General features: G+C 40.9%; 1 protein-coding gene across 1 annotated transcript in view; it reads left to right on the forward strand.

Annotated features, from left to right (window-relative positions):
• The window catches only part of LOC115016812 (mediator of RNA polymerase II transcription subunit 13-like), a 77,658-nt gene that overhangs the window by 32,287 nt on the left and 30,916 nt on the right, over positions 1-14,455 (forward strand). Inside the window, 2 exon segments of the mRNA XM_029444855.1 lie at positions 10,124-10,208; positions 13,144-13,227. Of these exon segments, the coding sequence (XP_029300715.1) occupies positions 10,124-10,208; positions 13,144-13,227 (169 nt within the window).

Here is a 14,455-nt window from a genome sequence, read left to right on the forward strand (position 1 = left end):
AGAGAGAGAGAGAGAGAGAGAGAGAGAGAGAGAGAGAGAGAGGAGAGAGAGAGAGACTCACTCTCTCTTCTCCTCCTCTAGTGGCAGTTAGGAAGCCCTGTGGAGTCCCGCTAAGCCTCTCAATAGCTGCCCTGCCTCCCACCTCGAGGCCCATTCACTTCTAATGAGGTGCTCAAGTATCTGTGGCTTAACATGAGGGTCAACACCACAGAAATGGGCCCTTTTTTACACCGCTATAGCTCCACCGCTCTGGCAAAAGTGATTAATGATATCATGCTCTTATATTTTAATCTGCCGGGCGTTTCATTTTAATGTGCATCAGTAAAATGCGTGTTATTTTTTGAGCTCTAGACAATTTCTTCATTAATATTAATTGTGTTTCTCTGTAGCTTGCTTACATGATGTTAAACTTGTATTATTCAAAAATATTTACATATATTACATCCTCAGGTTGTGCTTAAAAAAAACACATTAAGTATTTTCTTTGATTGTAGAGCTGTAATTTCGATATTTGGCTTGCGCAGCTGCTTGACACATTATTTTGACAGCTGAATGAATGGGAATTCACAGGAAGTCTCTTTACTGAACACCTACCTGAACAGCACTCGCACTATCAAAGAGCTGGTGTTGCAGGCAACAAACAAAAAAGCCACTTTTAGTTGCAGCCACTCTCTCCACTCTCCCACTTCCTCCAGAGTCAAACGCATTGTTTTTGATCATGCGTCGATAACCTTCACTGATGTGGTGCTTCTGCGTAAACTGAGGCTGTGTGGCTTACACTACCAGAGACAATGAGTCCACCTTCCTCTAATGACATGGATACCTTCCCAGTGTGAACAAGCACAGGCAGGGTTCAGCGTCAGGTTGATGTTGTGTATAAGTGAGAAGAAAAGAGGAGGTGGGGGGGGGGGGGGGTCAAGGTTTCAGGCCTTTTTTCTTCTTGATGTTTTTTGAATATTTTCCAGCAGCATAGTTTTTGTGAATTAGTCCCTGCCTTGGAGTATTTGTACGTGTACTGTATTTGTACTTAGGCAACACTTGGTTTGCCTTCAGTCAGCGTCTAAAAGAAGAAGGATGTTCTGCATTTCCGAGTGCTTCTATATGACTCAGTTTCGTGGTAAATCTGTCGTCGGGTTCTTTTTTCTCTGATGAGCCAAGTTTCCATTCCTATTTACAACAAATTTTTAAGAAATCAGCAAAAATAAAATGCAGAGGAATGCATGTTTCTAGTCACTACTGCTATGTAAATATTAGGAGTTGGGTGCATTGTTATAAACAGTTGAACAACAGCTGAACACATTAAACAATTGCAGAAGAAGAGAGCGCAGTGAGGTGACGCTGCGGCCGTCAAATCTGCGAAAAAACAGCACGGAAGTATGACAAATATTTTAGGAATGTCACCTTAATGGTCCACACAGATGTCTTCTTCTGCCACTATACACCAACTCTTCCACCGCAGACGGAGGTGCTTGTAATAGCTTGACTTTTTCTCCACCTTTTTTATATGCTCAAATTGAAAATATGCGTACAACAGGTGGATGGAAAACGCTCTTGTTGCAGTTCCCTTCTCAGTGGAAAGGAGGGTGGGCATTACAAGTTCCCAGAACAAAAAAAAAGCATAATATCCAGGTGTGAACGTATGGAGACAGGAATGCAGTCACACAGACCACCACTGCAGTTTCTCAGAAACATCTGCTTACATCAAGAGCACACTGTAAATCCAATCATCCTCCCCACATTCAACTATGTAAATAATAAATAAATAGTTGCTGTTACTTCCTGTGTATTCAGGCAAACAGAGGAAACAGTAGACTGTTGAAGCACATTTGGAACAAGATAGTAAATGAACGCTGCAACGTGAGAGCCGTACGACTCAAAATGCGAAGGAAATACACAATATTTTTAATAATACGTGTTAAATTGTCAGCAAATAATCCCCTAACAATTGGCAAACACTTTAAAGGAGTGCTTTAACATTTAGACATTTAGGGGAATAAGTATTTTTGCTGTCAATATTAATTAAGTCTTGTTTCAGCAGATAAATCTATGCTTACAAGGTTTAGTTCCTTTCCTACCTCTTTATTTTTAGCTTTAAATCTATGTGGAAATCCAAGAGGCCAGATGGGATTATGTGAGAACACAGAGAACAAATGTGTTTTTCATGACTATATGTGATGCACAGTTCAGACACCAGGTCCCATTCATTTATTTATTTCTCAGTGACTTATGGAAAGTCACTTGGCACTTAGCATCCAACCATGCGCAGTATCCCAAACATCAAAAGATTTGTTTGTGGTGTCGCTTTGAGTGTGTTTGCTGGGTTGAATGAGCTAAGTGACTGTCGAGTTACGTAAAGGCTGTGGAATAATTCCGTTGGCTTTTCTCTGCACAGTTGTCTCATTTTTGATTGTCAGGGTTGGCAAGAGGCCAAACGCACAACACACACACACACGCACGCACGCACACACACACACACACACACTGACTCTCCTTCTCCTTTTTCACCATCACTATCATACAGAGTCCATTTTTACTTCCATACCTCTTCTGTCATAACTTTTCAGCCATCTTTCTGTTTCATGCAGACCTCTTTTCTTCCTTTGTTCTATTTTTATTCTACTTTGTTTCTATTTCGGTTTTTCCTTTGCAATAACCGTCCCCTTGTTTCCCTTTCTCCTCCATATACCTCTAACCTCTAAACACACATTCTCTCTCACACACACACACACACACACACACACACACACGCACACACACAGACATGCATTTTTAGAGCAGGTTATATTAGAGAGCGGTCTCATTTGGCTGTCGATGTTGGTATTCTATCCCCAGCTAGATCTTCTCCAATCACTCTAATTCCACCACTGCCTCGGCATTAATACAGTAAATATCCCGTGAATTATAAATAACACTGTCAACGCGATCTCGCTAATGAATCAAACACAGTCTCACTTCAAATGAGCGCTGGACTGACTGGAGAGATGCTTAATAAATTAAGGACTTTTATGTGTCATCTCTGTTTACCAAATGAAAAATAAATGACTCTCAAATTGTGGAAATGTACAGAAGAAAGTTTTTAATCTCTTAAAAAAACAATTGGAACACCACATATTGAATGTGAACATAGGCCGTAACACTGATATCTGCTGCCTGTCTTGTTGGCTTGAGGAGAACATTTGAGCTGTAAGCAGCTGGTGTTTTCTGGTGTTAACATGATGCATTTAGTGATTCTTCTTTGTTGTTTTTAATGAAGTATTTTCCTCTTTATTTCCTGCGTGGCCAATATAATTGCCTCCCTTTTTTGAGTATGTAAAATGTGCACTCTTTTCTGTGCACATTTGCACATAGAGAGGCTGACTTGTCAGATAATTACACCTTTTTATATCTCTATCTTTCAGCCTTTTTGCATATGTATATGAACACATATGCTCACAACATTCACACCCTGGTTCCTTCTCTTTTGCTTCTCTGCCTGACTCACTCCCTCAAATATGCAAGCAACTCCAGCTCAGTCACCTAATTGATTCCAGACTTTCCCCTCATCCCTTCACTCTCTCCACCTCCCGCTCCTCCTCCCGCTCCTCCTCCTGCTCCTCGCTGTCACTGCTGTCCCTCTTTCTGTCCATCTTTCTAGGCTCTCTGGGTCTCAGTGCCTGCCATGTGCACATTCAACTTGCTTGCTTTTACATATACTGTATGTACTCATGCATGTATGAAGATGGGTCGCTCTCTTAACTTTCTTTCTCTTAACAAAACGTTCTGCTTCATGACAATTCATTTTATTTCCTATGACGTGACACAAAAATTCCATCTTTATTGAAATATGATGGCCTTCATAAGGTCGAACAGAGAGGCAGCTGCTAAACTGGACTAACTGCTTTTGCAAGCACACTGCCAACATTCACGCCTTTTTTAACCAGAAGTTGTAAATCCAACTTTGTGCCTCCAGTTTAAAGGTTGTAAAGATTTGTAATCAGTTTAACTCAAAAGCCTGCAGAGTTTCCTGTTTCCTGATTGTGTGGTGGGGTTTGTGTGGAGGCGTGGCAAAGACCTGGCTGTGTTGAGCGGACAGCTGTCACTGGAGCATGAGAATGTGTGGGTGACTGCCACATGGACATGTTTGCTGTTTAATGACCTGAAGAGCAGGTAGAAATAAGGTGAGACAGTGAGAACGAAAAGCATAGTAACCTACAAGAGAGTATTACATTTGATGCATTGTATTGCAACGAGCGTATTAAATACCCTCTCTCTTGAGAACACATTTACCCCTGTACGTGTAAAGCATTCGGTGAGGCAGTGGAGGACATGGTTGACTTTACACATCAGTATACACATTTTAAAACGGCATGGCTAATGTTACACAAATGCACATACCGATGGATAAAAGGCACAGTCAGATGTCATGTCCTTATGCTACCACGGTCAGATGCTGCGTGATGTTGAATTGACCTCGTCTGAACTTGTTCTTTCATCTTTCGTATCAGCCATGATGCTCATGTGACTGAAAACAGAAGAAAAAGAAAAACAGGAGCAATACCACCTGGGCCCGGAGAGCCGTAGTTCTCCGCCGTGAGAGAGAGAGAGAGAGAGAGAGAGAGAGAGAGAAACTCAATAGCGTACAGGTTACCTCTCTTCATAAACTCCACAACCGCTGATTTACACAGCCAGAAAGAGTGGGCTTAAACAAAGAGCTAGTTACTGTTTCCAAGCTGAAAACTCACTGCCGTTCCATCAGATACTCACGCTGGTTCAGATTGATGTTAAAGAGAAGTAAAAGCTTCTAACAGTTGTTCAAGACTGTGTGTGTCTAATGGATGGAGACTCTGCTAAGTTACACTGCAGATGTTGAAGACATATTCAGTTGTGGTAGCAATTATGGAGTAACGGGGGCCTTGCTTCACCCTAAAAGATAATAAACAGAGTTGTTACAGTTTGGATTCAGGGTGATCTCACTGTTTTGCCCCTTAAACCAGGATCGGTTGTACTTTTTATCAGCGTGGCTTCAGAAGGTGTCTTTCAGTCTATTAGCCGAACGCTCTGTTTGTAGATAGCGGCAGCTTCTGAACCACAATGATATTCAAGGAGCAAGCACCCCATAATTAGTTGGCCCAAGGAGCATAGACAGAAGACTGGTCCGTAGAACTGTGCCCCGAGAACCCACGTCGGAAGCAGATTTGTCGAGTGTAAATGGAGGTAATGTCCCTGAAATAATAAGGGTTTTGCTAACACAAAAGAGCATACTGTCGAGGTGTATTTGTTTCCTCTATCTACAGAAATGAATTCAGAATATATTTCTGTCTTGTATTGAGGGCTTTGTAGCTCAGCAGGCCTAGCGACATTAACTCTGGCTCAGTGCCAGGGTAATACAGCATATTATTGCCTTATTAACAGCTAGCATGAAGACAGTAGACTGCTATAAGTATTCCCCTCTGGGCTTCTCGGGTCTCCCTCCACACTATTCTTTTTGTTATTCTCATGTCCATGTGAGTGTTTTTTTTGGAAATCATAATTTGCTTGTCCTTGGTTGGAATTTCCCTTTTTATGTGGAGAATATAACTGAGTCAGAAGATGCAAAAATAAAGAAATAATCAGAATCCTCACATAATAACAGTGCAGGGAGGGAGGGAGGGAGTAACATTTGTACTGAACTGTTACATTAAATCCTAAACCTCTGCAGCCTTGTTAATCAATATTGGTGACTTAACAATTACTCTTTGCTCACTGACCTGCTCTGTGATTTTTTTTTTTTTTTAATAGCTTTTTATGACCTTTTCATTTTCTTTGGTGACATCTTTTGACTTCATCCAGCACCTCAGGTTATTGGTAAACCGCTTACACTCATGTCTGGTAGTGTCATAAAAACATAGTGTGAGCTTTGCGGGACCCTAACACATTTACAGGCGTGTGTGCAATTCCTCCCAGCACTTACATTACACCTGGCAGTGTATGTTGAGGTTTCACACGCCAGCACGCTCAAGTGCCCTGTGGGGAAGACTTTTGATTTAGTAACACGGACAAAATACAGTAACCGATATTAATTACATTTTTTTGCCTGATGATTTTAAAACGTTATGTTAATATTGGAAGATATGATATCAAGATAATTATTGCAATATTAATTTTGCCCTTATCGCCCACTTCCACAGACTCATCCTCATTATCCCTCTTTCCTTATGTTGGGGGGGAAGCAGTAAATCTCCATATTTGAAGAAAAATTATTGAACCATTAAGCGATTTAATTTTAATTTTTATGAATAATCGTTTATTCGACTAATCGTTGCTGCTCTGCTCTGCATCCTTCCATCTCACTGTTTCCCTTTCTCTCCATCTGTGCAGCCTTGTAATCTTTCTCTCTCTCTTATTACAACAAACATGTAAGCCTACTATGGCATGTTGCTATGCACCAGCACCACACACACACACACACACACACACACACACACACACACACACACACACACAGCAAACAGAGACAAACCTCTACTTAGACATGCAGGAGGGCAGCTAATTAGTAAAGTGGCAGTGGGGTTTTGTGTGAAATCACGCAAACACACACACACACACACACACACACAGTGTTACATACACACACATTGCACAGTGAGAGCTCATAGCCTGCACACTGCGGAGACGCCACTGGACGCCAATACTGCTGATGCTATTGATCCAAGACAAATGAATGAGGGAGCGAGGCGAAGGAACTGTGTCGAGAGGGGTCATCGTGTTCGAGACAGAGTGTTGTCAAACCTCGACTCCCGTCTTCTCCCCCCTCTCAGATCAATACCATCTTTGTGTTTGTTGGCACGTTATTGTAGTGGTGAGTGGTCACTCCCTCTAGTGGTGTGAGACCAACACAGTCGGAGGATGCGAAAGAGAGAGGAGAAGAGTTGAGCGGCGGATGTAAAAAATGAGAGAGAGAGAGAGAGAGAGAGAGAGATGGAAAGGTAGGGTTAGATAGAGAGAAAGAGAGGTGAATAGACAGAGAGTGGTAGTAGCGACCCAGTTCCATCACTGCTTGTTTGTGTTTGGGGTGGCGTGGTGGTTAAAAGCATTGAGGCACGGGGATGGGGGGAAAGGAAGGTCGCGTTAAATAAACATGCATTAGTGGGGACCTTACCTCACTGTACACAAACGCACGCATGCACGCACGCACGCACGCACACACATGTGCAAAGTCAGGGCCCAGAGCTTGCATGTGCACGAAGGCACTTTGGGAACCAGTTATCACACACGCTGCATGCATCAAGATGAACACATGCACACGTTCATAATGGTTCTGACAATTTTAAGCCTGATGTTGCTCTCACACTGATATGTTCATAGATCTGACTCTGACTGTGACCATGCATCTCTGTACACTCTCTGTTGTTTTTCGACCATATATTATAATTTGCTGCAATAAACTACAGAAAATTATATTTATTTGGTGGAATTTTATTTTAGAAATAGTTCCACATTCTGTTTGCATAATATAAATGGAAGATTGATGCACATTATAAATATTGCTGTTTAATTAGGGCTCATAATATTCATAATTAATTTCTTTGTTTAATTTGCTGAAAATCAATAAAATAAATCCATTTTAATTTTTAATGGTGGGTGAAAATCAGTCCATTTGTAGTTTCTCCCAAATTTCTTTTTTCATTTTCTATTATTGGAAACAAACATGATTTTTGGCTTAAATTCTGGGTAATTAAAAAAATAAAATAATAATTCACATTTTTTTGATGGATCTGCTTCTTTGAACAAATCTGGCTTTTTATCAGTGAAAATCTGTAAAAAAGAAAAAAACATAAATGATGAGCTTTCAGTTTAATCTAATTGAGGCTGATTACATCCAGTTCCTTTAAGATCTTTTAGGCATGATGCACTTCCCTGTAGCTCCGGCTGTGATGAATGATGGATCATGATGCTGTAAAGCCCTATTGCACTTAGCTGTGCATTTAGTGTCTACAGCGCACTTTTCCCTTGGGCCATCTGTGTTCCTCTTCTGATTAACAGGCAGTAAAAACTTAAAACATGGTGGTTGCCTGACTGTTGATGAAAATGACAGTTTCATGGTGTTTTCACTTCACGCACCCCGACAGAATCTCACTCCTCAATGTATCAAATCATTGTTTTATTTCACCCTCCATTTTCTATATTTATAATGTTCATGTGAGGTTGTGTATGCTGCATGCTTGTGCCTGACCTTGTTTGCTTGCAAGAGTGATTTGTCACACCTTGTGTTGATATGCTGCAGTGAGCTGGCTCTTTGACAGCTACAATATAAACAGGAGCGTCTTATGTGGATTGCATGTTTTCGCTGGCAGTATGTGCTGCTGCCTCTGCTTGGAATTATAAAACACAGTGTACCTGCTTAGGCTCTACAAAAAGCACGTGCAGGAATTAGGGGGGTAAATGTGAATAAGTTTCCTTTCAAGTCCAGCTCTCTTGGGTTTGTCAGTTTTGTCAACTTTTTGTGCGGGACTGTTGGGAGGAGGCGATGTTTGACCAGTGGCAGTTTTGGAGTTAGAGGGGTCAAGAGCCTGCTGTGGAGCCGGTCACAACGAGAGTAAATGAAGATGGGTTCGGGAGTATTGGCAGGGGGGGGGGGGAGAAGAAAAAAGTTGGGAGATTTTGAAGAGAGGGAGATATAGAGACAGTGAGAGCTAATGATCTGGATTTGCTGGAGACTTGGCATTCTGCTCGTGGTGCTCGCTCTATCTTTCTCCTCTGTAGAAGAGCTGGCTAGAGCGAGCTTCCTGTCTGAGCCCTGAAGCAGGAGTAAATGAGGGGTGGGTGGGTGGGTAGGTGGGGGGAGAAGGTGGGGGGAGGTGGTGGTGGTGGTGGTGGAAGAGGGGTGTTGGAAGCAATGGAACAGAGGAAGGAGGAGGAGAAGGAGGAGGGTGAGGGGCGGGAGGGACCAGTGTTGAAATTGAATGCCAGGGCGCCATGTTCTCACCGCCAGCGTTTCCATGGATACAGGGTAATTCTGGCGAGTAAGGAAATTTCATTCACTCTGGTATGAAGAAGAAGAAAAAAAAAAACAGGAGAGAAATATCAACAAAGCAACAGAGGAGAAAGGAATACACGCACACACGCGCACACACACGCACACACACACAAAAAAATGAGGGAAGAGAATGAGGAGGAAAGAGAAAACCTCTACTGGGGTTTGTGCCACCCATCCCCCAGGCGACCTGCCTCTGTCTTTCATTCCTTTTTTCTTGTGTATTTCTGTGATGCTTGGTTTGTTTGCCACCACCCTATAAGCAAACACAACACCCACCCACAATCCTCCAGTTCTTCCAGGAGCCCTGCAGGTATATGGCAAAGAACAAAGAGAAGCACTGTAAACTGGTCGTGGTGTGTGTGTGTGTGTGTGTGTGTGTGTGTGTGTGTGTGTGTGTGTGTGTGTGTGTATGTGTGTATGTGTACATTTGCGTGGTCTTTTTGGGAGGAGGGCAACAGGAGTTGGTGTCGGAGTAGGGGGTGGGGGGGGGGTTAAAGAAATCAAGAGGGCGCTGAATTGTTCACAGACGCATTTGACACATGTGAACTGCCTGCTGACATGTCAGAGGATCAGGCAAAGAGCAGCGGATTTGACCACGTTTTGTCTTCCGCTGCTTTTAATATCGCAGAAAAAAAAAAAAGTGTTGAGTTCAAACTGCTAGATGCATGTTCAAACCTGAGCATGCACGCATGTGTGTCATCCTGCACAGATGCAACCACACTTTCACTCTCTAAGCTAACGGCTGTTGACAACTGCATGGGGTTTGACTGGGCTGTCGCTGCAGCCAACCTGACAGCTGTACAGCCAAGCACCCTATGTACACACAATAACACACACACACACACACTTGCAAGTTTTCACACAACCTCATCTTCAGTGTAATTTCTCATTCGATTTGCAGGTTTTCTCATCAGCACATGCAGCATGTTTTGTGCTTTATGAGTGAGCCATAAACACATGCAGTTAAATGCTGAATCATGTGTTGTTTAGTTTATTGTCCTCATGCTGGTACGTGCAGATGTTTCACCGTCACAGAAAATATCGTTGATTTAAAACATTTTTTTTTATTAGAGATGATAAAATATTGAGATTTATAATTTGATGATTGTTTTTCTCCTTTTCTTTCAGTGGCTGAGGAGGGGCTCTGGGAGTGCGGGCTGTCCTACGAGTGCAGGACGCTCCTGTTCAAGGCAATACACAACCTGCTGGAAAGGTAAAGAAGTACTTCATTAACTGCACAGTGAAAACTGCTGAATGATGCACATATAATATACAAAACATGTTGCAAAAAATAGCATAGTTGAGTAAAGCGTGACACATATTTAATGAAGTATATAGCAAAAATTCTTGTACAATTTGAAATGTGTTACTACTAAGTGACCCCCCTTTTTTATCATTTATACACAGCATGTAACAAATAGTATTTAACACACTATAATGTAGCTGTAAGCAGATATAAAGCTGGTATAAGCATTTATTTAAGGTTTATTTAGTGCTATAGTGTTTTATATGGAGTTTATAAATAAGTAATTTTAATATATGCTTAGAAACATGTTTTTATTATAATAAAATGTACAAACACTTAAAGTAAGGTGTACTTTTTAATATAATTAATAAATCTAATTTAAAAGGCTAAAACATTTTTGTACTTTATAGTATAATAAGAATAAATATTCAACATTTAACATCATCTGTAATTTAAATTGTCACGTCTCTTTAATGTACAATAAATGCCTTTTTTGAATTCTATGAAAGAAATCACCAAACAAAATAACTTTGAGTCGTATTGATAGATACTTTGGGATTTCTTCCAGCGGCTTCACCTTAATGAAATTATAATCTGAGCGCTGAATCACTTGCTCAAGTACCCAAAGCTCTCCTTTCTGAGTCAGAGCCATCTGTTAAATGAAGCAGCACATATTTGCTCTCTATTAAGTTAAGCATCAGTGATCATCATAGGGGGCAGGTTGAATTAACCTTCCTATTACCTTGAAGCTAACTTCTTTTATAGCTCACTATTTCAACACGGGACGCATCACTTACGCTTCGTCTTCCGAATTATACAGACAAAATTGACCTCTGTCGCTGAATGTTATTATTAATATTATTTTAAATTATTGTCGTTATTAAGAATGAACATGCATTTGAAGTAATAGTCTTAATCAAACGATTACAAATAAAGCAATTAATGAATATTTCAATAAAACAAGCGAAGAAAAATAACAATTACAAACTATCTGTATGGTTCATTATTGTTTATTATTATTATTATTATTATTATTATTATTATTATTATTATTATTATTATTATTATTATTATTATTATTACAGACATTAATTATCCTCACTCGGAGGCTAGCGTATGAAAGTATTCTGTCGAGTGGGACAGAAACAAAAGATGTATAAATCAGTCCCATCACCCTAAACTATATACAACTTTCTTTGTGACAGTTACTGTGGCCAGAAAATAAAAGCTCAATTAAGGGTCGTAGCTTAAAACACCTGTCAATCAAGCTCACATGCTCCTGGAAATCTTTCTCTTCAAAGCTGCTCGTATCAATATTTTTACATGAACAAAAGGTCAGAGGATGTGTTACGTGAAAGGAGTTCCCCCTACACTCTGTGGAGTATATCAGCTCCCACAACTCTACTGGTTTGATCTAGTGTTACCACACTAACCAGCTTTGGATGCAGCTGTTTTCACGCAACACACAGTACAGACAAAGTTAGCGACTAGCAGGTGAGCAGTAAATAGACCATTTAGCAGGTGAACAGCCAGATATTTCCCGATGGGAACTAAAACAAATGGAGCCAAAAGGAGAGGAAAACTCCAAATGGATGCAAATGTAGCTCTGTGTTTTGCTGGAGGTGTAAACAGGCAGTTGTTTGCCATATCAGCTTTATATGTTTACAGCTTGTTGTAATGCCCCCATGTGGCAAAAAATCAAGTTTAAGACTTAATATTCTCTTTATAGATGACTATGAACAACTAGACCGACAGTACAAGAAGCAAAATGTGCTTTTAAGAGCCCAACTGTGAGAGCCTGAGAGAGGGTGTAACCTATTGGCTTTAATATCACCAAGAGTATTTATTTGAACCAGTATTTGAAGCAGATGCATCTGAAAGCCTTTCAAACTAGCTTCAGCATTTACTCTCAATAGTTTCTCCATTGATACAGTGCACTGTTAACTCCCTTACAGTATATTTATTATAAGGAAGTGACCACGCTCAGGGATGCACTGAATAGATTTTTATCAGGGCCGATACTGACCTTATTAAGCGGTTTGGGTATCGGCCATGATGTAACCAATACACATTAAAAACAGTTTCTATGTTAATGTTGTTCTAAAATTAATTGTTTTGGGTCGATAGGACTGCACTGACGATGGTAGAGCTGGAGGCTGAAAGCTTTGGATGGCTCAGCCGGGCTGAGTGCAGAGGAGACCATAAAATCATATTTGAATTCCTTGACCGGGGTCAGAGGATCCAGCAGGGAATTCACTGGCACCTGCACACAGAGACAAGTCAAAGTTCTGAGAGCACTGCTGAGTTTTGTCTCTGAAAGGAGGCTGACATGAGACGAGCGCAGATGGTGGGATCGCCAAATAGGGAGCATGATGACTGAACCGTTTGATGTGATCAAATTTTGATCTGACAGAAGGAAAGGGGTTTTGGAACGCTATGTGTAAAAGTGCACACCACTTTGGGGCAAAGCAAGATTAGCAGAAGATTACCTTTCCTTTTCCTGTGCACTTAAAAAGTCCACATTGCAAGCATTGCTCAGATGTAGCCGAGGGAACGGTGCATGCATGTAGTTCATGTATAATAAGTGAAATCTTAAAACAATTCTAACAGGCAAAGAGACAAAGTGCAAGTCAACATAAGCAGGTTTTATAGAAATATTAAAAAAAAGCTGATTTAACTTAAGCAAAGTCAACTAAATATAAAAACGCATTCAACGGAGTACACTCATGTAAACTAAGGCCTGATATTATGCAAGCTGTCATTGAGAAACAGTCTGTAATATAATAAAATCACCACCTGAAGCATAAAAAACCCACCATGGAGATGAATCAAAACCTCTCAAGAACTCTACTTGTTGCATGATTCATGAATATCTCTTTTTCTTCCTCCTTTCCTTCTGCAGATGTTTGATGGATAAGGGGTTTGTGAGGATTGGGAAGTGGTTCTTCAAGCCACACGAACTGGAAGAAAAGTCTTTGGGCAACAGGTGAGGACTTTGAACCCTTCAGCATGTTTAGTGTGCTACGAGGTTTTTAAGTATGACATATACACTGCAGACGTCCACATGTGTGTGACCGTGTGTGTCAAAGTGTGACTCAGCAAAGTATTTGTCTCCTCTACTCTCCTTGATGTTCCAGCATGGTGTGAAACTATATATATAAAAAAAACCAGGACAGTGAGGGAGACAGACAGAGAGACTGAAGCAGAGTAAAAAAAAGAGGGCTGGGTGTGATGACAGTTGCTCAACTTGTTGCTTCAGCCATTATAGTCTGCCCACTTCAGCTTCTCCTGCTGGAGAGGATGCGACATTCCTTACATCCCTAACATAGCGGTGCTTAAATGCTAAGTACCCCAGTAGGAAAACCATTTAGCTGTCGAGTTGCTCATTTTTAGAACTCTTTTAGAAAATCGCTTAGAGGCAGCAAACACGACAAAAACCATCCGTTTATATTTACTTTGTGGTTTTTGAGCTGGAAAGCCATAAATTGCATTGCCATTCAAATGTGGTGGAAATTAAGAGATGCACAGACAAGTGCAGTCTGCTGTGATGCGCTTTAGCAAACTCTGGTTTAGCTGTTCAGAGCAGGTGGAACTCGATGGAAAAACATATCCTGCAAATACAGGTGATGCAAGGAATAAAGCTGAATACATGAGTAGAGGCCACTCGATGTGTCCCAGTTCTAATTACCACGGATGTATTTTCCCTCTTTTCTTTTTTAGAGCTTGTTACATCTTTTACAGATCTGCTGCACATTTATTGGATAAATTATCCTTTTTGACAAGTGGACGTTGCTCATCAATTAGCCCTTTGAAAAGGCTAAGACTTTTATTTTTTACGACCAAATATAACTGACATTACAAGTTACTGAACGGTGAAGCACAGAGTGTCACTGCAAGATCAGTAAATACACATATGTGAAGGAATTAGGAAGGTGGGACGTGCCTGTGTCCATGCACACAAACATATGTTGAGATTCTCTTTCTGAAATTACGCTCAGTGTCTGGTGTTTGAGTGCACAGATTTACATGCGCGAGTGTCTCTTTTGTACATCATGTAATTCCTTTCGTTTTGACAGCTCTGTATGAATATGTTGTCAGCTGGTACGCCCCCTGCTGAGCCAATCCTGACTATCTTCTGTCTGTGAATTATTGAACATCCTGGAAGGAGAAACACAGAGGCAGAGAGAAACATTATTGAGCATATAGAGCACAAA

This window comes from Cottoperca gobio, chromosome 12, assembly GCF_900634415.1.
Source record: "Cottoperca gobio chromosome 12, fCotGob3.1, whole genome shotgun sequence".
Taxonomy (NCBI): domain Eukaryota; kingdom Metazoa; phylum Chordata; class Actinopteri; order Perciformes; family Bovichtidae; genus Cottoperca; species Cottoperca gobio.